General features: G+C 38.1%; 1 protein-coding gene across 1 annotated transcript; it reads left to right on the top strand.

The window, feature by feature from the left end:
• Positions 1-6,785: 6,785 nt before the first annotated feature.
• On the top strand, positions 6,786-24,683 carry LOC144976580 (HAUS augmin-like complex subunit 4). Its single transcript, XM_078920875.1, has 11 exons — positions 6,786-7,131; positions 7,936-8,066; positions 8,686-8,817; positions 9,569-9,706; positions 12,018-12,114; positions 13,565-13,698; positions 14,820-14,950; positions 18,353-18,421; positions 19,298-20,204; positions 20,251-20,923; positions 21,149-24,683. The coding sequence occupies exons 1-9, from the start codon at positions 7,110-7,112 to the stop codon at positions 19,488-19,490; spliced, it is 1,047 nt and encodes a 348-aa protein (XP_078777001.1). The 5' UTR covers positions 6,786-7,109; the 3' UTR covers positions 19,491-20,204; positions 20,251-20,923; positions 21,149-24,683.

The following is a 24,683-nucleotide window of genomic DNA, read 5'->3' as shown; positions in this document are numbered from 1 at the left end:
TTGCCAGATTATTTTTCAACAAAATGCCAGGAGAAGACTCAAAAAATGCCAAAACACTCAAAAAAATGCCAAAGTCTGTTGACTCCCACCCCCTCTAAGAAAAACTACTCACTTTTGATAGACAATTTACTATCATATCCTGGTGGCTTGCGTGTTTTCTTTTCTTTTTTTTTCTTTTTTTTTTTAAATTATACTAAATTTCCCGTTGGGGTAATTTTTTACCTACTGACTACTAAGTGGAGTGCTAAACCACTACACCACGGTCGAGAAAAGGTGTCATTTGAAGTATAATATACAAGAAAAGAAAATGCCAAATGAAAATGCCAAATGCCAAATGATTTTTCTAATGCCAAACGGTTTTCAAAAATGCCAGATTTTTGGAATCTGGCATTTAAAATGCCAAACTGGCAACCCTGATATGAAACAGGGGTTCTTTCACTTTCACTTTCGTAAAACTTAAAACGAGCAAAGTCAGGGTAGTTCAATGTTTTGTTAGCCAGATATTTGTTGATCAAGAGAAATAGCAGCCAAAATCTCAACAACAGAAAAAAACAAAACAAAAAACAAACAGGATCTAATTTCTAAAAAAAATACAAAACAAAAACAAACAAAAAACGTACAGAAAAAAACTGCGAAAAACAACATAACAACAAAAACAAAACAGAAAAAAACGAATGAAACAAACAAACGAAAAGGTGAACATGGAAAGGCTTAGGATGGGAACAGTACAGACAATGGCCGTTTCGGGTACAAATCCTTCTTCAGCAAAATAATAAATGTAGTATGATGGTTTCATACTCCTTGTTTTTTTAATAGCCCTTTCTGTTATGGTCTCCTTCTATTCGTCTTGCGGTATGCTGCACTGCGAACCGTCGACCACGCACATTTTGGTTGCGTGGGGAGAAAGGATAAAACTAGTGGCGCACCTCGCTTCAACGTCACTCTCCTCCCGACTCACGTTGAGAGCGCTTTAATTTAAATAAAACTATTAGATGGTAAAATTTAATAGTGTTTTATTTAAATTAAAGCGCTCTCAACGTGAGTCGGGAGGAGAGTGACGTTGAAGCGAGGTGCGCCACTAGTTTTATCCTTTCTCCCCAGCAATCAAAATGTGCGTGGTATGTGCGACGGTTCGCAGTGCAGCATACCGCAAGACGAATAGAAGGAGACCATAACAGAAAGTGCTAATAACAAAAAAAAAACAAAAAAAAAAAAACAAACAAACAAACAAAAAACAAGGAGTTGAAACCATCATATTACATAAACAAAAACTCTTCTCTTAACTACTTAAGAGATCACATTGGTCTTTGCGATCCCCTGAATAGTTGAGTCCGCACAATAAATAGCTACACAGTTTGAAAGCCATATTTTTGTCGGACTGAGTGGTTCAGTGGCTAGTGCAGTGGCGTGGGGCCATTGGATCGAATGGTGCCAGGCACCACACAAATCTTTTAAAAATCATTAACAACATAATTTAATTTAAAATAAAACTGAGAAATTTTAACCCCACTGTCTTTCGCAAACTCGCCAACAACATACTGCCTTTTTAGTCTCCACTCTATTCAAGATTCCGAATCACGCACTGCGCCGACTCGTGGTGTTGGTGACATCACTGCGCGAATTAGTGACTAAATCAAACACCGTGGTGCAAAGCAATCCAAGCTCCAGTTAATGCTCTATCCATCAGTATCGCTACAGCTGATTGAGCGAGAAACTGGGTCGAATTATACTATCTTCAAATAGCGGAAAAACCCTCGACTTATGCCAGGATCTGAGAGCTCCACCGTTGGACTGGGGGGATGCGCCAATGTTACACCATTTACGTCATAATTAGGGTTACTTCAGCCATCCAAAATATTACATTAACTGTCAAAAACACTGATCATTGTCAAGTTTATTTGTAAGCAGCAAAGAAAAACAACATAAAACTTTAAAATATGACATATCAACCCCCCCCCCCCCACCCCACTCCACCTCTTTTTTACGATTATTGAATAAAGTAATTCTTTTCAACGAAGCATTGTGGACGAATTTACCAACATTTTTCTTGCTTGTAGTGCCGAGTTGATGGTCACGTGTGTATGAGTGTTTATTTGTGTGTGTGTGTGTGTGTGTGTGTGTGTGTGTTTGTGCGTGTGTATTTGTGTCAGTCAGAGAAAGAAAGCGAAGATTGTCAACAGTTATACTTTGGTGTGTTTTTTGATTTCTTAAGTACTTAGCCCTAAGTGGAGTGATTTTATCTTTGTGATGCTTTAAGATCTGAATCTACCTTTTATTTGTGCAATCATTAATCGTATTCCACTGATTTCCATTATTTGAGATATACTTTGAAGTTTTTTTTTTGTTAAACAATGAATTGCAATGAATCAAGGTTGACTCTACTTCACCGACCGTTTGGGAGATTGACACTAGATGACAAATTAGAAATAAAAAGACTAGTTCCTCACCAACCAACTGATTTTGAATTAACACAGGTGTGGAAATCTCGAAAACGCTCTTTTTCATTTTCAGTGACATGGTATGACAGACATGAATGGCTCACGGTTAGTTTAGAGAAAAAAACGTTTCTTTTGTTTTTATTGTCTACTTTTTACAGATACAACAAACACTGACAAATCATGGACATCTATAGGCTATAGTGACCTTAACCACTTCCATCGTATTTCTTGACCTCCTGAACGTTGTTTTAGCACCCTTAAAAGAGTGAAAAATTTCTTGCGAAATTCAATGAAACAGGGGCGGTTAAATTCGTTAATGATTCTGTCAATTCACAAAGCTGAAATAGATGCCATTCCAGATTTCAATAAACAGATTATAAAAAGATTTGCAGAGTGCAGATTTTCTTTACAAGTACTAAAAGTAAGTAATTTCTGTCATAGGTTGTTTTTTTTTATCTTTTAATTTACATTTATCACATATTGATTGCATTATCTACCAAATCAAATCCTTTAAATGGTGGACAAAGAATAATTACAAAGACCTTTTCACACGGGAATTGTATCTCAGTGTTGTGGCTTGTTGTTTTCATGAATTATTTGTTTTTGTGAGTTTTGTCCACTCGTAGAAACCATCGACCCTCCCCCCACCTTTCCAAAAAGAGGGTTTTTAACATGTGCTCTCTCCTCTTAATCGTGTTCACTGTTTAAGAATTTTTTTCTTCTTCTAATCATGGCACCACCATATGCCGTCAATACGCCACGCCGCTGGGCTAGTGTGACCTCTCTCTCTCTCTCTCTCTCTCTCTCTCTCTCTCTCTCTCTCTCTCTCTCTCTCTCTCTCTCTCTCTCTATATATATATATATATATATATATATATATATATATATATATATATATATATATGTGTGTGTGTGTATCTCGAAGCTGGCAGGATCAACTTGGGGTGCTAACACAGACTTCTGCGGGTGCAAACCAAGTACTCCAGAGGACGTCCTCCTTGGCACTATGCTATTCCACCGCGGAGTATTGCGCTCCAGTTTGGGGTAGAAGCAAGAACGTTGAGAAGGTAGATGCGACACTTCCAGCGACTTCTCATAGTATTAGTAGATAATGGACACTTCGCAAGTCCATGCATAGTGTCCGGAAGCTGGCAACGACGCTCAACAGCACGCTCAATACATCAGTTGGGACTTGCCACCTGTCCGACATGTACCTGAGATCAAGAGCCCGAAACCGCAGAGCATCTTGGGCGGGTTTGCGACGGTGGACAAGTGCGGTGAGATCGTCATAACATAGTACTGTGATCACTATAGATAGTTCGAAGATGACGTCACTCATGTCTTTGTTATTGTTTTTGCCATCCGCGTTTATGAGTACTTCTCACTAAACTGTATTAACCAGACTATAAACCTTCAAGGTTACACACAGTTTGTGTGTTGGCCAGTTTTAATTCCGGATGGCAATGTTATAAACTTCTTAGGCAAGTGCATACTATCTATAGGGAATGAGAGTAGCGGAAGAGTAGCGTCCCTTGATTGGAAGTCACGAGCGGAAAAGTTATTAGAGAGAGAACGTCATGCGGCATGAGACACTTCACCGAAAGCGAGGATAAGAAAGACGCATGCGCAAAACCATTTTGACGTTCTCTCTGTAAGGTGACGTCCAATCAAGGGACGCTACTCTTCCGCTAATCTCATTCCCTAATAGAAGCTGCTGCCAGGCGGAGGTTGGATCCAGAGTTTGGCTCCGACACCGTAATGTTAATCTCACTCACTCAATCCCATGATCATCGGGGGACATGTGGGATGTAGACTTCACAACTCTACGCCATTCGTCACGGTCTCTGGCCTTTTCCAGGAGGCTATTGAGATTCAGGCCCACATATCCTGTGTTATCTATGTTCAGGCCTGTCCACTCGTTACGTTGTAGCTTCCAAATCCGTCTGAGTCTACATGCACATAATATTTATAGGTCTTTCCTTAATTTTAAATTGAACTCAATTATTATGGGCTTGTTTCAACATTGTTGTAATGGACAAAAAAAAAATCTAATAATAATAATAAAATAATAATAATAATAATAATAATAATAATAATAATAATAATAATAATAATAATAATAATAATAATAATAATAATAATAATAATAGTAAAGTCCAACCAAAAAAATTCTTCAAAAAGCGAAATTTCTCGAATTTGAACAAAAAAGCCAATCTGGCAATCCTTAACTGCTTAGCTCTTTACTGTAGGAGTACAACAAGATATGAAGTGAATAGAAAAGTGCCAGAAGACAATAGAGAATAAAAATTTTTTCGCGGCGGTGGTGGGGTTCGAACCTGCGACCTTATTGGTACGACAACTCCGCCTGGCAGGTGAGAGCGTGGCTCTACCGTGTGAGCTATCCACGAACACAAAAATATTCGTTTCAAACCCAAAGTCATTACTAGATCCTCTCTCACCCACTTCTTGAGACCGCCGATTCGTTCGTACACCACCATCGCGAATAATTTTGACCAGCAGTTAAGCTTAATAGCCAATATTCTCAACACAAACATATAACATAGAAACGATTGAGACATTGAGTATGCTCCGGTGTATGGGATGAATTTTTAATTCAGAAAAGTGAGTGGAGCAGGCACTTATGTTGGTAACAACAAGATATGAAGTGAATAGAAAAGTGCCAGAAGACAATAGAGAATAAAAATTTTTTCGCGGCGGTGGTGGGGTTCGAACCTGCGACCTTATTGGTACGACAACTCCGCCTGGCAGGTGAGAGCGTGGCTCTACCGTGTGAGCTATCCACGAACACAAAAATATTCGTTTCAAACCCAAAGTCATTACTAGATCCCTCTCTCACCCACTTCTTGAGACCGCCGATTCGTTCGTACACCACCATCGCGAATAATTTTGACCAGCAGTTAAGCTTAATAGCCAATATTCTCAACACAAACATATAACATAGAAACGATTGAGACATTGAGTATGCTCCGGTGTATGGGATGAATTTTTAATTCAGAAAAGTGAGTGGAGCAGGCACTTATGTTGGTAACAACAAGATATGAAGTGAATAGAAAAGTGCCAGAAGACAATAGAGAATAAAATTTTTATTCTCTATTGTCTTCTGGCACTTTTCTATTCACTTCATATCTTGTTGTTACCAACATAAGTGCCTGCTCCACTCACTTTTCTGAATTAAAAATTCATCCCATACACCGGAGCATACTCAATGTCTCAATCGTTTCTATGTTATATGTTTGTGTTGAGAATATTGGCTATTAAGCTTAACTGCTGGTCAAAATTATTCGCGATGGTGGTGTACGAACGAATCGGCGGTCTCAAGAAGTGGGTGAGAGAGGGATCTAGTAATGACTTTGGGTTTGAAACGAATATTTTTGTGTTCGTGGATAGCTCACACGGTAGAGCCACGCTCTCACCTGCCAGGCGGAGTTGTCGTACCAATAAGGTCGCAGGTTCGAACCCACCACCGCCGCGAAAAAATTTTTATTCTCTATTGTCTTCTGGCACTTTTCTATTCACTTCATATCTTGTTGTTACCAACATAAGTGCCTGCTCCACTCACTTTTCTGAATTAAAAATTCATCCCATACACCGGAGCATACTCAATGTCTCAATCGTTTCTATGTTATATGTTTGTGTTGAGAATATTGGCTATTAAGCTTAACTGCTGGTCAAAATTATTCGCGATGGTGGTGTACGAACGAATCGGCGGTCTCAAGAAGTGGGTGAGAGAGGGATCTAGTAATGACTTTGGGTTTGAAACGAATATTTTTGTGTTCGTGGATAGCTCACACGGTAGAGCCACGCTCTCACCTGCCAGGCGGAGTTGTCGTACCAATAAGGTCGCAGGTTCGAACCCCACCACCGCCGCGAAAAAATTTTTATTCTCTATTGTCTTCTGGCACTTTTCTATTCACTTCATATCTTGTTGTTACCAACATAAGTGCCTGCCCCACTCACTTTTCTGAATTAAAATTACTGTAGGAGTAAAAGTTGTTTCGTTCACCAAGAATTGCCAATTTGGCGTTTTAAGTGCTAAATTTAAAAAGTAACTTAAAAGCTGTTGGGTTTAGCACTTTGGTATTTTTTCCCAAATCATTTAATTTTACATAATTTGCATAAAAATTAACATTAATTCCACAGAATGCCAGAGAATTGTCCCTTTTTGGCAACTAACAAGGTGATATGAATTTTTTTCATTAAATCAAGACTCCATTCATGGCAGCGTTATTAGAAAATCAAACCAGAAAAGTGATGCTTTGAAACGTTTGGTAATTTCATTTTTTCAGATCACTTAGCATTTTTTCTCTGACTTGTTTTGCATTTTTTGAAAAAAATAATCTGGCATTCTTGTTAACAGCACTCAACTTATGAATTTGACATCAGTGATCATCAGTCACTAACGCTCAGCACATTCGGACTTGCTTGAAGCACTTGAAGTTGAAGCCAATTTCTGTCAGAATCAATAAATACTGTGGCGTGAGTTTCACTTGCATAAGACCATTCTAACGGTGACTCGAACTGCTCGTTGGACACGTTTTTTCTTACTTTGGCCTGCAACTTCCTTCACCCCAACTTCAACTGCAACTGCAACTTCATTTCCACTTTTGTTGAACTGTTGATCGTGATCTCTGCCTCTATTAATATTAATGAATGATGGCAAGTCAAAGAACACGTAAGTTAAAAAAAAATAAAATAATGGTGTTTATTTTTTCTTTTTCTTTTTCTTTGGCCATTGGTCTTAAAAGTTAAATAAACCCTTGCTTACTTGCTTCTTTTAATGCTTATTTTAAACATTCATGATCATGTACCCACTCCCCTCTCCATCTTTTCCACTGAATCAGAATCTGAATTGCTTGGGAGTCTGAGGAGACTCGGCAGATGATGTCACTATTTTTGTTTTTTTATTACTATGATCTATAGCAAAAAAAACAAAAAACATCTGAACCAGCGGTCAATATCGCTAGCCAGGGGCTGAGGGGTGTAGTTATCCAGAGATTGCACTGTAATTTTTGATGGATCCGGTCTACATTGTTGATGTCAATCACACCAAAAGAAAGCTTGATCTGTCTTCTTTAAAATGATACCCAAAAAACCCTTCAGATTATTCAGATATACTGTAAAAAATGATGCAACAGTGATTAAATGAAATTATGTTATTCAAATTTTGACTTAGACTTAGCGCTTCACTTTTCCAATGGCTGATATGCACCTATCTACAGGATGGAATCAGACTACCATCAGTCCATCAATTAACATTGTTCTTTGTAAGTCACTAGCGATGTGCCTTTGGTACTTAGAGGGCTCTGGTATTATGTGTTATGAAAGTTCTATCAATTTGATTGACTAGACTTGCTTAGTTAAAATGTAGTATAATTTGTACTTTATTGAATAATAGTAACAGTGACCCTATATACTATATATGAATGACAATTTTAATGTTGATAATAATAATTATTCTTATTTTATCGATTTCCAGATTCTTTACCGATTCATATTAATGGGGATGTGCTGGAGAAAAATCCCAAGTTCTCTCAGTTGTTACGAATCTTGTCCAGCAGGCTGGCACCAGATGGCGTTACTGTCAACACAAAGAAAGAATTAGAAATGGTAAGAGACGGTCAACATCCAGTGGAGAAAAACTAAAGTCACGGGTATCCTATGATACATGTCCTATGAAAGGTGTCTAAAGTGAACGCTATTTTTCTAACAAATTTGATATTTTTAGAAAGAAGAAGAATAACACTTTTAAATTGTGCTACTAGAATTATGTTCCTAACTCAACTATGAAGCAAACGCCGACAGTTTTAAAAGGCTGATATTTAGAGGGAAAATCCTGCTGATGACAAAATTACGTGGTTTGGAATAGCTACTATCGATATATCTATGCATATTATTTTATGGCCAAATTTACTATTTATAAAATGTTGTGGTTGAATTTTTTCATCAGAATTTTAGAAGAAAATCACATTTTAGTTCATAGTGGACCTGGCTTTCAAGTTTAAAATATACCGCAGCATTTGTGTATCAATTTATAGTAATGATAGTATATGTAAAACAGGCAGATGTTTCTCTTTAAGTTCAATTTTTTTCTTTTTAAAAAACTGTCTTCATTGAATGCCTGGTTTTCAGAGATGAAACAACCTTGTTGACATTGGGAAAATGTGCGGCATTTCAATGGAATGCGAGATTACATCAATATGATACACTTTATAATTTCAATCGTCAGGCACAGAAGACTGTCCAGCTCGCCCGTCAAGGCTGGTTGATGAATCACATTCCATGTCATGAATTGAGGGAGTTGGTCACAGAGATGGAGTTGAAGAGTGTTGAGGGATCCCTCGGTCTTGAAGAAGAACAGGTAATGTGCTGTTATTTGCTTAATCATACAGTTTCTTGGCTGAAGAGTAATAAAAGCAAATTGTACCCTTTTCCTTAGTATAATCTAGTACTGAAGTGAAAAGTCAATTTAAAGTTGTATTCACATTTTGCCTTCCCTTATTGATTGAAAAATCGATTTAATTTTTTTCTTCTTCTCTCCATTGAGTAAAGTGAATCTTTTTCACAATAAAGAGGTAGTCTGACGAATAAACAAAGAAATTGTCGTTAATTAAACAAGGTTGCCTATATTCCGTATATTTACGGGATTCAGTATGTTATAATCCCTCTGTATATTTTCCAATCAACTGCTAAGTAGGAAAAAAATCAGTACACAATGTCTTTTTTGCTGGAGTTCAGCACTTGGAAAGGGATCGTTCAATGAATTTTCGCAAAAGTTCAGTAAATTTTCGCCTCCTGACTTGGCAACCTTGAATTAACGTTTATGATTTTTTTGGTGTCATTCTTCTTCTTCAAGTACCAACTCTGTGCCAGACATCGGTGATCATGGTACGCCATTCATCTCTCTGATCAGATAACCTCAGAAAACTAATATTACTCTTCTCTTTCTTTGTCACCCAGCTGTTCAAACTATTCATATATGTTTTTCTTGGTCTACCTTTACTCTTTTTACCTTCTATCTTTCCTGTGAGAGCAAGATAATCAGCCATCATTTGTGTCATTATAATTATTATATTTGTCCAAAATCTAACTGTTAGTTCAATCTTCCACAGCTTACAGAGGTTCTGTCCCAGGCAATGGCCTTCAGTGAGTTGCCCGATTATTTGTCGTTGCCCTCCACTCCATCACAGAGTCTGAATCTTTTCGGGTTAAGCCTTGAAGATCTCCACCGACACAATCCAACCAAGCATGTAAGTAGAATTATCATAAATGATGGTTCAAATCACATTCAAGGGACCTGGTCGATGACCTTTGTTCAGGCATAATGTAAATGTTGCTGCTCGAAGAAAGGAATAACAATGTGAAATTGAATGTAAGCTTCAATTTAATTACAAAAAACAGATCAAGGGATATAAATCATATTCATCTGTAGTGTTTCATTCTTGTTTTGTTGATAAAGGGGAAACCTGAAACGTTCATTTGATCTGTTTTTGTAATTATATTGAAGCTTACATTCAATTTCACATTGTTATTTATTAGTTTAGGCATGTTTGTTTTGCCATTGGCCGCAGAATCTGTTCTACCTGCCAATTGCCGCACAATGTGGCCAATCCTACATTCTGCAAAAGTATTATAATTTGAACCAATGGTATTTCTTTCATCAGAACATTCAATTAGCCCTAGGGGGTATTTTAATCGAGATTTTGCGCCAAATTCGAATGTCGCTTTGTCTTAGCTTGTCATTCTCATGCTGCCTCAATCACGTGTCAGCCATTTTGTGACCGAAATGCGAATATAGTCTCAGCGCTGAAGGAGTTGAAAGCATAGCTTACTGATTGAAGATCAGAACAAAAATAAGGGGTGTTATAAATGCATCTCAATCTTTTTTTTTTTGTTTTAAAAAAACCAAATTTTTCCCTAATGATTACAATGATAATTATTTCCTGACAAAGTGGAGATAAATACAATTCCAAGAAATTATTGAGCATGGGCCCCATGGCTCTGAGGGATTACTGTAAAATGACCCCGGCATGTCTCTGGATTGGGCTTTTTTGACTGGTCATTTAAAATGAGGTTAAATTGAGCTTTATAGAGCGCAATATCCACTAAATATGCTCAAAGCGCTTTACAAGGGGTCCCTGGTCAACAGCAACATTTAACATGTAGGACAGGACATGACGCCTTTTAGGTGATATTACAATTTTCGGACAAAGACAAAGCTGTTAATGGCCAGGTACTCATTTTTACACCTGAGTACGGTGAGAGAATGTGAGTAAAGGGTCTTTTTCCAAGGACTCAACTATGCGCCGAGTGCCAGGCTCAAACCCAGGTCCTTCCGATCCGAAAGCGAGTGTCTTACCACTAGACCATATAGCCGCACAGTCAATTGGCTTTGACTCTAAAACTAGATCATGGTTACAATTGTTCAAACAAACTGCCATTTGGGAATTATTTCCTTATGAAGTGAGTACAATTCCGAGAAATTAATGAGCACCCTTTATTGTGTTGAATAAATTCTGGTCTTCTGATTAAATTATGACGAAGGAAAACAAAAATTAATATGTTCAATGCCAGTGTGAAATGGGTGTTGTTGTGTGGTCTTAGAAACATCGGGCTTGAACAAGAACACAAGAATTCATGGAGAAGTGAATTAGAATATTACAATATAATGACAAGACAAAATTAGAAATACAGATCTATGGGAAATGAGAGGCGTAGAAGAAATAGGGGTAAATATTAAGATGAGGGAGATGAGAATTGCGAGGCTGTGCCCTGATAAAGCCTGCAATTGAATAATACTGGGCGGGCTCTGACAGAATCTATTGGGAGCTGGGAAATGAGGGCAGTCTTAGAAAAATCTGGAAGAGGGCATTGGAGGAGGTTTTGATAGTTGGAAGGCTTTACTAGATGGAAAGAAGAGATGTCACAAAGCAGGACAGGATGAGCAGATGATTTGTCGATGACCTTTGCCCCTGTCAGGGTGAAGTAAGTAGAAAGTGAAACAACTGTCAGCGAGCTGCCAGGTTATGTCTATATCATCCACTGCCATAGCGGTCAACTGTAATGATAAAGTCAGGACTCTCCCGATTATATGCAATCTGGAGAAAAAGAAGTAAAAAATATTTTATAACAAAAATAGACAGATTACGTGTTATGGCATGTCCCAGGATTATGCTTTTTTGACTGGTAATTTAGATAAGGTACAGACAATTAATGACTTTTCTAAAAACTAGATAATGGTTACAATAGTTCAAACATACTGCCATTTTGGTCATGACGGTAGCACCCTTTAGGGTGTCCTGTTTTAGCTCTTTGAAAAGTTGGCCGCTATGCACTTCATCTCCTAATTCTTTTAGGGTTAAAGATTGAAGATATTTATTTTGGTCAAAATATGTGCTATTATTATCATCATCAAATTTTCGAATTTTGCTTAAATGGAAGTAATTAACGTCGTTTAATATTCTGAACAGATCATCATTGGATTACGTAAAATAGAATATTTTGTTGTGTAGTATATTTTATGCAGTTGTTTGCCTTTTTCTTTTTTTTTTCTTTATCCAGCATACAGCAGCAATACAGAAAGCTGTGTTACCGATGCTTGAGGATAGACTTATCAAGAAATACCACGACCTATATGATTTCTTCAGCCCTCTAAAAGGTAATGTCCAAATTAAACCAAGATAAACACGAGCATTTATATAACACAGTATACGCTCAACATGCTTAACTCTCTCCTTACCGACCATTTTCAGTATTTTCCCAAAATGGCAGGCTTACTTACCCTGCAGAAAAAATATTTACAACTCAAATTATCTCTCTACACAGCAACTTGTTCTTATTAGTTAAATGTAGATCATTGTGATGTAAAAACATTGAAAAACGAATTGAAGCCTTTGAAATGTGGACATTCCGTGGTATGGCCAAAATCAGCTGGACCGAAAAGACTACCAACGAAGAAGTGTGACATTATGAACATAAGGCCAAACTTATTGAAAACAATTAAAACAAGAAAGATCAAATATTTTGGGCATACAAAGCGCCACATCTCCATCCATCTGTTGCAAAGTACTTTCCACCAGATCTAATAGATCCAGCTACCCATTAATTGCTTGGGTAGCCAGGGGGATAAGAAAAAAATCTCAACTGCACCCGGGATCGATGTCTGTCCCTTTGTGTGTGAAGCAAGTGCTCTACCAACTGAGCTATCGGGACCCCCATACATATAACAAGAAAAAAAAGCAGTTAAAACTGAAATGGCTAGGAAAGTTTATCCTGCCTTCGTGATTGATAACTGTCAGATGTGGGAATTTTCAAGTAAAGCATGAATACATATTGTGATATTTCGTACCCTCTACTTTTAGTGCTAAATCTATGCCATGACATGAAAGTGCTGATTTAATGGAACCATTTTTATTTACTAAGGGAAGAATTCTGGTATTGGAAGTTTTTTGTTGTTTTTGATGGGCTTGAAATTCACCTACGTTTTGATTATAGGGCGAAATAAAGTAATTTTAACCCATTTTTTTTTTTCATGTTGTTACTGGTATCAATTGATATTTCAATGTTTGAAGTATATCTCAAATGTAAATAAGTCAATTTTGGTATTAAAGGCTGAAATTGATAAAAATTGTCACTACATGTCCCCTTAAGGAAATAGAGGCAAAAGATCTTGTAACTTTCAACTTTGTGCCATCCTTTTGATGCTATGTGTTCATGTAAAATACTCGCAACATCTTCCAGCCGGGTGTAACATAACAACACACAAAATTGTGTAAACGTTTATGTGGTCTGATTGATAGAATTTGGTGAGAAGTAATCACAAAAATGGCTAGAGCTGAGTGAAGTCAATTTCGTTCCTTCTCTCTCTCTCTCTCTCTCTCTCTCTCTCTCTCTCTCTCTCTCTTTCTTCTCTCTTTCTTTATTCTTCTTTCTTCTTCTTTCTTTTTCTTTCTTCTTTCTTTCTTTCTTTCTTTTTCTTTCTTTCTTTTTTCTTTTTCTTTCTTTCTTTTTCTTTCTTTCTTTATTTTGTATACTCATTTATTTATTTTTATTGTATTATCTATATGCAACATGTTTGAATCATGGCCTTGGAAATTCCAATCTGGCAGATGACAGACAAGTTGATGAAGATTTTTCTCTTCCTCGCCTGGTGGAGGACAAGAAACAGCAGTTGTCCAGGGAGAAAGCAACACTACAAAAATGTGAGAAGAGGAGGAAAGACAGTTTTCTGTTGTACTATCAGGTATGGTCAATTTAGTAATAATAATAGTAATAGAAATGATGATAATAATAATAATAATAGAGTGATAATAGTAATAATACTTAATTGCATTCCTAAAAGGAATTTTTTTGTACAGACATGTTATAATTTACACAGTAAGATAAATAGATAATGGGATTATGATTTATATATATATATATATAAGGAACAGTTTCATAGCCAGAGTTGTGCTTTATATATGAATAATTTCAACGCTGTAAAATAGTTAAAATTGTCACTATAAATTGAAAAGGGAAAAGATTGCAAAACAAATGGAGTAATAAATTAATATTTACATTATTTGGAAATAATTATAAAAAATGATTATTGCTTGTTATTATCCAGTGTAATAAATACTGTTTTAGTTAAATAGACATGCTGACAAAGTGGCTGAGTGGGGTTCCATAGTAGATAGGGAGGACTTTACTGTGTCTTCTATCCCCCTATATCTTGTTTTCCAACATGCTTTCTTTCTTTTTCTTTTACCTGGTTTTGTCCTTAGCCTGGCTGGGAGGGAAACAGTCAAATATATAGTTTTGGGAGATGATATTTTTTGTCTTGTAAATCATCTGTTATGCACTGTATTGTGATTTGTTTACATATTATATATTATTTGTAAACATCTAAGTGGGGAGCTGTGCTTGTGTCAGGATTAGACTTTTAGGTGTTCTCAAAGTACTTGGATAGTGTGCTCTTGGCATCTACATCTGTTTTCTATTGGAACCACTCCCCTATGTCTTACTTTTTCCTCGCGTCCTTTTAATTGTACATCTAGAATATTTTTACTATCCAATTAAAATCCAGAAAAATAAAATAAAATTTTCTTTTATTTGTTTTCCACCTTAATTTGTTTATTGCTGCGCTGACAAAGGGTTTGTACCGGAAACGTCCATTTATATTGTTGCCACCGAAGCCTCTCCATTTTCACTCTTTTGTGAGAAATTGGGACAGTGTGCTCTTTAAAGTTAATGAGATGTCAAAGACGTCAAACGTCAATGAGAAAAAAGAAGATATAACGGGAAGTGAAAAACGTTAGATGTGCCAGCCATGCAGACATATGGAATAGTTGTAGGCTCTAACAGCCGACTCTTATTTCCTCACAGTCTTTGCTAGAATGCTTGTCATCAATGGAGCGTATCGTGGCCTACCACAAGTTAGAAGTTCAGTCTGTCAGTGTCAGTGTTGCCTTAGATTGGATGGAAGCCTGGTGTGTCGCCAACTGTACCAAAGCCAAGTAAGTGTGATAAGTGATACTGAATAAAAAAGTAATGAATTATATCTGTCAGTGCATTACATAATCAGTTGGAAGGTGAACATTTTGGATTTGCATCCCCCCCCCCCCCCCCCATTTTCTGAAAGAATATGTTCTTCAGAGTAAATCGGGTGATTTTTCATGAAGTTATGGTCAGATGTATGGAAAGGTATCCAGCAACTTTTCTCAAATTTCATACTTTTTCAACTTGACTAGCTGTAAAAAGATATTTAGAAGTGAAGTTGTTTTGATATTTCCCTGGAATGTATAAAAAGGGTTGATTTAGTCATTTATGACCTGAACTCATTTTAGATAATAAAATGACCGTCTAACTAAACGGCAATATCTGGGTGGGTTCCTGACCTCCCATAGTGGGCAGGGAGGTGCATACCGTGTCTTCTATCCCCCTTTATCCTCTTTCCAACATGCTTTCTGTCTTTGTCTTTGGATGAAATTACTTGGTTTTGTCCTGGCACTGGCCAGTATCCTAGCTGGGAGAATGCATAGTTAGTTTTGGGAGATGATATTCTTTTTCTTGTAAATCATCTCTCTGTTATGGACTGTATTATGTTTTACTCTACCTCGTACCCCAATTCCGAATTGGGTTACAAATGAAGAATCACGCCGTGACTGTCAGTTCACGTTCGACTGTCAAGAAGGCTGGACGCGTCTTGTTTTGTCTATTTAATGCAAACCATTGTGTTAATTTTCCTTATTCTTATTGGATTTTTAATCTGTTATTAGACCTGTGACATATCAATTCCCAGTGGAGTATATTATTAACAACTGTGAAAGTGGTGCTTAATGATTTAAACTTTTGAAAAAATTTTTTTAAAGAATTGCTTCGACTAAACGGATAAAGTTGAGGATTTGAACAGGGAACTTTCTACCCCCGCGAGGGAGAAAACTTAAACAGTTCCCATAACATCTCCCGAGGGAGTGTTAACTCATATTATTAACTCATATTATTAACACTGTGAAAGTGGTGCTTAATGATTTAAACTTTTGAGGAAAAAATTCTTATTACTTCAAATAAACAATGGAACCAGATAAAGTTGAAGATTTGAATAGGGAACTTTCTACCCCCGCGGGGGAGAAAACTAAAACAGTTCCCATAACATCTCCCGAGGGAGTGTTAACTCATACAAAAAACCCAATTTCTTGCAGCATGAAAGAAGAATGCAATAATATAACCAGAGAACTATGGTTATGGTGTATAGAGAGAAATATGACAGTCACAGCGGTACACATACCAGGAAAAGAGAATACTGAAGCGGACAAAGCTAGTAGAGAAAAAGGGCTTGAAACAGAGTGGTCTCTGGAGAAATCTGTCTTTGACGACGTTAACACAGAATATGGGCCCTTCCAAGTTGACTTATTTGCTAGTAGAATAAATCATAAAGTAGAACAGTATGTCTCATGGAAAAAAGATGCAGACGCATGGAGAATAAATGCTTTTTCATTTTCTTGGTCTCATTTATATGCTTATATTTTCCCTCCTTTTAATCTAATTATCAGAATCCTACAAAAAAATAGAAGCCTAAAAAGTGGATTGTGTCATGATTGTTCCGGTTTGGAAATCACAGCCATGGTTTCCAAAACTCATAAACTTATTGACAGATGTTCCACCCCTATTACCAAAGAAAGCCAACCTTCATCATCCAGTAACAAAACAGAAGGTTCACCCCATATTACACAACAGCAGAATGATAGCCTGCCGCTTGTCCGGGAAATTCTCCAAAGTGCAAACATTTCAGAAGTAATTAGTGTAATCATTATCAATTCATGGCGAAGAAATACCAGAAAACAATATACTACATACATCAGGAAATGGCTTGTATTTTGTAATAAAATCAGTCAAAATCCCTTTCCGCCGTTGGCATCAACACTACTAAAATTCTTACACGAACTTTACTCGACGGGATTGGGATACAATAGTTTATGTTTAGCTAGATCAGCAATTGCCAGTTTGGACATATTAGAATCTGAAAACAATTGAATTGGTAGTCACCCCATGATCAGGCATTATCTAAAAGGAATTTTTCACCAAGTTTACCTAGGACAGTGTCTACATGGGACCCTAATATAGTTTTGGATTTCCTGAAAAAATTGTCCCCCTGAAAATCCTTAAGCCTCAAAGACCTAAGTTACAAAACTAACATGCTTATGCTCCTCACAACCGGACAGAGGACAATTTTATCGTGTCGAATAGACGAAATGGAAATTCACACTTTATTAAAGACTTCAACCCCGCATCACCACTTATCCGATCTTACGCTTAAAGCGTATCCTCCTGATAGAAGAATTTGCACTGTTACTTATATAAGAGAATATATTCAGAGAACCAAATCTATAAGAAATTCTAAACAATTATTCATACACCTAAAACCGCCACATGAAGCAATCTCTAGAGATACCCTGAGGAGATGGACAAAAAAGACAATGGAGTTAGCTGGCATTGATATCAGTATTTTTAAGCCCCATTCCACCCCGGCAGCATCTACTAGCAAAAGGAGTTCCACTTGATATAATACTGAAAGCGGGAGGATGGAGGTCAGAGACCACGTTTACAAAATTTTATCATAAGCCAGTGGAGAGAACGAAAAAGGATTTCAATAGGGCAGTACTGGATGAACAACAAATGAGTAGTGCTACGTGGATTTCGTAATTTACGACATAACAAACTCTTTAAAGCTTCATTTGTAACCCAATTCGGAATTCGAAAATTAAACGAACTCACCTGTGATGTTTAATTGAAACTCTGACGAGTCCCAATTCCGAATGGGGAACAAATGCCCACCCATTGGTAAATATCATCTAAATGCATTAGACTATAATATAATAGTGTTATAGATTATACTTGTATGTATGTGTCCCATCCCGTTTCATTTGTTCCGTATGTCTGTTCTGACGCGTTACAGCCTGACAGTCACGGCGTGATTCTTCATTTGTTCCCCATTCGGAATTGGACTCGTCAGAGTTTCAATTAAACATCACAGGTGAGTTCGTTTAATTTTCGAATTTACATATATGATTTGTCAACATTTGAGTGTTTTCCTCTTAGTGGGATCTTGTGCTTGTGTCTGAATTTAGGTCGTCTCAAACTAAGCACTTTGATAGTGTGCTCTTGGAATCTACATCTGTTTACTATTTACTATTTGAACCAATTCTTCTTTGTCTTACCTTTTCTTGGGTACTTTAATTGTAATTCTAGAACTTTTTACTTTCCCATTTTCTTCCTTTTTACTGGCGCCGATATGATCTTTATGCTTTGCAAGTGCCGTAAAACAAAAACAGAGGCAATATTCAGTACCATCGCCACAAACAAAGCTGGAATACGTCCTCTCCCAGAGTTGTATTCAATTTCAACTCATATATTTTCAGGTTAACATTCCTGCAGTTGGACAGTGACACCTACACACCTGAGACTGTGGCTGCTTTGAAAATGATAAGGCAAGTTTGAGTGCTTTTGTTGTGTTGGGTCCTATTTGCCGTTTACATCTAAAGATTCAAATTAAATTGAGTTTAAACATGCATGAGCTTTTAAATAGCTTATTTACTTGATATGCTCAAAATGCTTTAAAAGGTGTCCCAAGTCAACAGTAACAATTTGACACACTGGTTAATTATGATGCCTGTAAGGCACTATTACAATCTTTTTTTTGACAGATAGCATTGTGAACTGTTATTATTATTATGTCATCTGCATTTTTTGCCAAATTGGGACCTAAAATTTGCCCAAACCCCCCCCCCCCCAAAATTTGCCAAGAAATTTGCCAAAAAGACCAAAATTTGCCGAGGAGAACTTAGCGTTTCAGTAAAAATTAACACGCGATACAGAAAAAAAATATATAAAAGACAATTTATTACATTTAAGGAGGCTACATTTATTAATTCACAAAATAGCGATGTTACAAAGATTTTAAAGGATCATTATCCGTAGAGAATAGCTTCCCTTGGTTTGGGCCCAGGCAAAGCTGCAACATTTCTCAAGTTTCGTTTTTTTTTTTTTTCGTTATTTTGTTTTCGCTTCTTTTTTTTTCCCCAAAATTTGCCACGCGATTTGCCAATTTTGGGAAATTTACCAAAATTTGCGGATCGCCCTGATATTTGCGGCCGCAAAAAATGCAGATGACAGATTATTATTATTGTTATTATTGGGGTGTTTACCACCGACTTTTTAATTTCCATTAAGATTGTAGTGGTTTGAAGAGTGTATGTGTATTTTTTCCATCTTGTAAGTTTTCCTATCTCTGCGTTTTGTCTGGATGTCAGTTTTGTGTATATTTCTTTACCATATATTTTGTTTTTTCCTTTTCAATCTTTCAGGTGTCATCTTGACAAAGCCATACGAGACAGCCAGAGAGAGTTGGCCATGACAACTCAACAGGTCAGCACCTACCGAGCTGTCGGTGCGGAATTTAAGCTCCTGGTGGACGAATACACCAAGTTGAAGAAAGAGATAGATGACTGCACTTGGGGTTTGCAGCAGTTTGGACCGACGGAAGAGAGCAAAGATTGATGACGTCCAGCCAAAGCACAGGAATGAAGCACACACACTGTTTGGATGGGCTTAATCCGATCCATGAGTGAAGCACTTCAGGTTTGGGTCTGCGATCTGCCTGGATTTTCTGTCTAAGCCCATCAGCAACTCAAGCTGTGAATTGAGAAATCGTATTTTGCATTTGTAGTTCTAAGCAAAACATGCAATTGTAAGTCAATCATAAGTAATACCTATTTATTAACTAAGTGAAGCTCATGCGCATCCAGGAAGTTACATTCACGGTGGCCCTTCGCTACATCTGTCCAGTGTAAACAATGACAGCTCGCCTAAGCAGTATTTCAACATTTAGCCCTCATCCCAGAAAATGTCCGTTATCTGAGCTAATTGCAATAATTTATTGGACAACCTATACATTTTCTTAAAGGGGAATAAAATATCTATTGAGAGAGAGAGATGCTTAATAAGAATTTATGAAACCTGTAAGTTTTTGCAATTTTTTTAAACAGTAACTTGACAGATTATTGGAACATACCTAGAGAAAAATGTCTTTAAAACAAAGTAAAAAGTATACAAAGTCCTACAATGGCCGTCTTTGTAGTCCTGAAAAGGACGGATATAACCCTTAAAAGGGCTGTCTTTGTAGTCCCGAAAAGGACTGATATAACCCTTAAAAGGGCTGTCTTTGTAGTCCTGAAAAGGACTGATATAACCCTTAAAAGGGCTGTCTTTGTAGTCCCGAAAAGGACTGATATAACCCTTAAAAGGGCTGTCTTTGTAGTCCTGAAAAGGACTGATATAACCCTTAAAAGGGCTGTCTTTGTAGTCCTGAAAAGGACTGATATAACCCTTAAAAGGGCTGTCTTTGTAGTCCTGAAAAGGACTGATATAACCCTTAAAAGGGCTGTCTTTGTAGTCCTGAAAAGGGCTGATATATCCCTTAAAAGGGCCGTCTTTGTAGTCCTGAAAAGGACTGATATAACCCTTAAAAGGGCCGTCTTTGTAGTCCTGAAAAGGACGGATATAACCCTTAAAAGGGCTGTCTTTGTAGTCCTGAAAAGGACGGATATAACCCTTAAAAGGGCTGTCTTTGTAGTCCTGAAAAGGACTGATATAACCCTTAAAAGGGCCGTCTTTGTAGTCCTGAAAAGGACTGATATAACCCTTAAAAGGGCTGTCTTTGTAGTCCTGAAAAGGACTGTATAACCCTTAAAAGGGCTGTCTTTGTAGTCCTGAAAAGGGCTGATATAACCCTTAAAAGGGCTGTCTTTGTAGTCCTGAAAAGGACGGATATAACCCTTAAAAGGGCTGTCTTTGTAGTCCTGAAAAGGACGGATATAACCCTTAAAAGGGCTGTCTTTGTAGTCCTGAAAAGGACGGATATAACCCTTAAAAGGGCTGTCTTTGTAGTCCTGAAAAGGACTGATATAACCCTTAAAAGGGCCGTCTTTGTAGTCCTGAAAAGGACTGATATAACCCTTAAAAGGGCTGTCTTTGTAGTCCTGAAAAGGACTGTATAACCCTTAAAAGGGCTGTCTTTGTAGTCCTGAAAAGGGCTGATATATCCCTTACAAGGGCTGTCTTTGTAGTCCTGAAAAGGACTGATATAACCCTTAAAAGGGCTGTCTTTGTAGTCCTGAAAAGGACGGATATAACCCTTAAAAGGGCTGTCTTTGTAGTCCTGAAAAGGACGGATATAACCCTTAAAAGGGCTGTCTTTGTAGTCCTGAAAAGGACTGATATAACCCTTAAAAGGGCTGTGTTTGTAGTCCTGAAAAGGATGGATATAACCCTTAAAAGGGCTGTCTTTGTTTTCCCTGAAAGGACTGATATAACCCTTAAAAGGGCTTTCTTTACAGTCTTTGTGATCTTTGAATGATTAATCCATCTCAATGCAGGGCCCGATATGAAGCCTGATATTGCATGGTGCACATTCTGTCCGACAATGCTTCCTCTTATTGGGTTCTGAGCAAACCACGCAGTCCCGTGGACAGAATTTGTTACTCCAGTCATTCTTTAGGTTTTATAGTTGAGCAGTAGTGACGAGCTGTCAGTCGAAGTGCTGCGGTGTCCCCAACTTCAATCCTGCTAACGCTGATACTGTTTGGAATGGGGGTCCAGTGAACCAGCTGAAGACCGAACTCCCTCCTGAGAAGCGGTGAGAGATTCTTTATAGTTGACGAGGTCTTTTGCACTATGTATGCATTCAGGACGCTCAACATGAACATCTGGAAGAATCCCTTCTTCCACCATTTGAGGGTTCTTCTCCTGAGTGCATTGTACGAGACCATCTGATCGCTGTGCTCCACGGCACCCATGATTTTGTTGTCATCGTGTACTGCCTTCAGCTTGACGATCGGTTTTCTGGTTATTATCGTGAAAGCGAAGGAGGTTGAGAGTCCTGTTTGTCATCGTGTGGGTCGCAGTGTTCGTCTTCTTCAGTTTGGGGATCATGTCCTACGGGGCCTGTACTTCCTGTTAAGGCGTATGGTCCCAAGTGCAAGATTTCCAGTGGCCCTTAAATGCATGAAGAGGTCACAACTCGTGTAGTAGTTGTCCGTGAAGAGAGTATGGCAACCACCAACGAAGCGTCAGTTCATCTGTTCCTCGAGTTGTCCGTGAAGAGAGTATGGCAACCACCAACGAAGCGTCAGTTCATCTGTTCCTCGAGTTGTCCGTGAAGCGAGTATGGCAACCACCAACGAAGCGTCAGTTCATCTGTTCCTCGAGTTGTCAGTGAAGCGAGTATGGCAACCACCAACGAAGCGTCAGTTCATCTGTTCCTCGAGTTGTCCGTGATGAGAGTATGGCAACCACCAACGAAGCGTCAGTTCATTTGTTCCTCGAGTTGTCCGTGATGAGAGTATGGCAACCACCAACGAAGCGTCAGTTCATCTGTTACTCGAGTTGTCCGTGATGAGAGTATGGCAACCACCAACGAAGCGTCAGTTCATCTGTTTCTCGAGTTGTCCGTGATGAGAGTATGGCAACCACCAACGAAGCGTCAGTTCATCTGTTCCTCGAGTTGTCCGTGATGAGAGTATGGCAACCGCCAACGAAGCGTCAGTTCATCTGATGGTGTGAATCTTAAAAAGGGGGTCAAAGTTAGTTTTGTTTCGGTGCAGCTAAAGATTATTGCATTAGTGGAAGAACGACAAGCTGTTTGTAAAACGATCCCGTCGCATGATGACCCAGATGAGAGGAAGGTTAAAAACTGCATGGGTCGACCAATACTTGTCCAGGTCGTCGAGGGGCAGAAGTCCCATCGCGATGATTTATGGGATCCACGACGGTAGCTTGGTGGGGTTCCTGACCTCCCATAGTGGGCAGGGAGGTGCTTGCTGTCTTCTATCCCCCTGTATCGGTTTTCCAAACAATCACCACGGTCGGCAGATTTAAAAATAGATTTTTGTTGACATTCACTCGTCTTGTTTACCAAATCATATCTTGCCACAGTAAAAGCTTTGGTGACCAGTTGTAAAAAATGCAATTATAAACAATGGAAAATGATTGTCCTCTAAATTTGATATCATCCATATTGAAAAATGTAATATTTATCACAATGTCCTTGTAGAAATAGTAAGGTGTTTAGGTAGAATGAAGCCCCTCTGCTGCATCCAAGTCCCAGTAACCAACCATGAATTTTGATGGTTGAGGCTTTGTAGCAGCAATAACTGACCGAATCCTCCCTCAGTATGTATGTTATATAAATTTCTCTTCATATTTCCACATGTGCTGAAAAAGGGCATTGAGTACATTTACACCATGACTAATTTTACTCATGAAGTCCTTTTGTGTCGAGCTGAGTCCCTCGTAAATTGAATTTGTTGTATTCTGTTTTACGAGGGATTCCTTGACTTTTTTCCAGCGCCTTCTTCATCTTGTCACATGCCTGCCTCATCAATAACTGCCTCTCCTGTTTAACAGGACTAATAATATTTCTAGCCCATCTAGATTGTGCTGCCCTTAAATATGACCCCGACCCTTTGACAGCAAACTACCAATCGTTCCTGTGTGTTGCTGTGGAAGGGTGCCACTGGTTTTTGCTTTTACTTTGGCATCCAGGAATTCCAAAGAAGCATTTGAGGCCACGCCTCCACAAAGCATCTGTCATCCTCAATCTCCTCTCTACCCAAATGTTGTTTGGAGAAGCAGACTTTGTTGACTGCCAGTTATGTATTTTCTCCTCTCTACCCAAATGTTGTTTGGAGAAGCAGACTTTGTTGACTGAGAAGGTTTTCATATGATGGATTTGACAGTGTGCCAGTGGTATATTTTCTCCTCTCTACCCAAATGTTGTTTGGAGAAGCAGACTTTGTTGACTGAGAAGGTTTTCATCTGATGGATTTGACAGTGTGCCAGTCGTGTATTCTCCCAGCTGACTGCAGGTCACTTTCCTAAACGCTGCCAAGGAGTTACGACTTGTTTGCTACTTTGCCACCAGCCATATGGAACAGATCATGCAGTCTGTTGTGACCCACGTAACGGACAAATACATCTGAGGGGATGTTTTATTTTTCTGGCCATAAAAGATTTGAAGCCAGATCGGATCCTGGTCTGCTTGTAGTTGTGGCCACGTAACTGACAAATACATCTGAGGGGATGTTTTATTTTTCTGGCCATAAAAGATTTGAAGCCAGATCGGAACCAGGCCTGCTTGTAGTTTCGGTGGAGAATCAAAAATGAATGTAGAAAAATCTGGCAGATGATCCAATTCAAGTACTAATCGGAGGCAAAGGACGGTCATATTCGTCTCGAAGAAATAGGAATTTATAAATACAATAAAACCAATGAATCCTGAAATCAGCATTTGAAATTAATAACAATGGCACATAATTCCATATCCATTCAGAAATATGAAGATCAGCTCTGACCATGTCTGCTAGACGAGCACTAACGTCCATGTCATATCCGTCAGATGGGGACTCTGCAGCATCCAAGTCCCAACGAGTTTTTCTGGCCATAAAAGATTTGAACCCAGATGGGTCCCCAGTCTGCTTGTATCTGTGGAGAATCAAAAATGAATGTAGAAATGAATATGATTTGTTAAAGAATTATAGCGACAGCTAACCATAGAGTGCCAGTGAACTGAAAAATAAAAGGATGGTAAATAAATGTAACAAGCAAGTTCAAAATATAACAATAACACGAGTCTCCTGAAGAGAAAAAGTGAAAATGTTGTGTTAAAATAAATGTCTAACTCAAAAAACAAAA

This window comes from Berghia stephanieae, chromosome 7 (genome assembly GCF_034508935.2).
Source record: "Berghia stephanieae isolate SIO BIC M18660-M18661 chromosome 7, UCSD_Bste_1.3, whole genome shotgun sequence".
NCBI lineage: Eukaryota > Metazoa > Mollusca > Gastropoda > Nudibranchia > Aeolidiidae > Berghia > Berghia stephanieae.
The sequence above is the reverse complement of the archived record's forward strand: the minus strand, read 5'-3'. Positions and strand labels throughout refer to the sequence as shown.

Coding starts and splice junctions, on each gene's coding strand:
- LOC144976580 (XM_078920875.1), top strand. CDS start 7,110: ATGATGGCAAGTCAAAGAACAC. Junction 8,067..8,685: donor CAAAGAAAGAATTAGAAATG/GTAAGAGACGGT, acceptor TTCAATCGTCAG/GCACAGAAGACTGTCCAGCT. Junction 12,115..13,564: donor TTTCTTCAGCCCTCTAAAAG/GTAATGTCCAAA, acceptor CCAATCTGGCAG/ATGACAGACAAGTTGATGAA.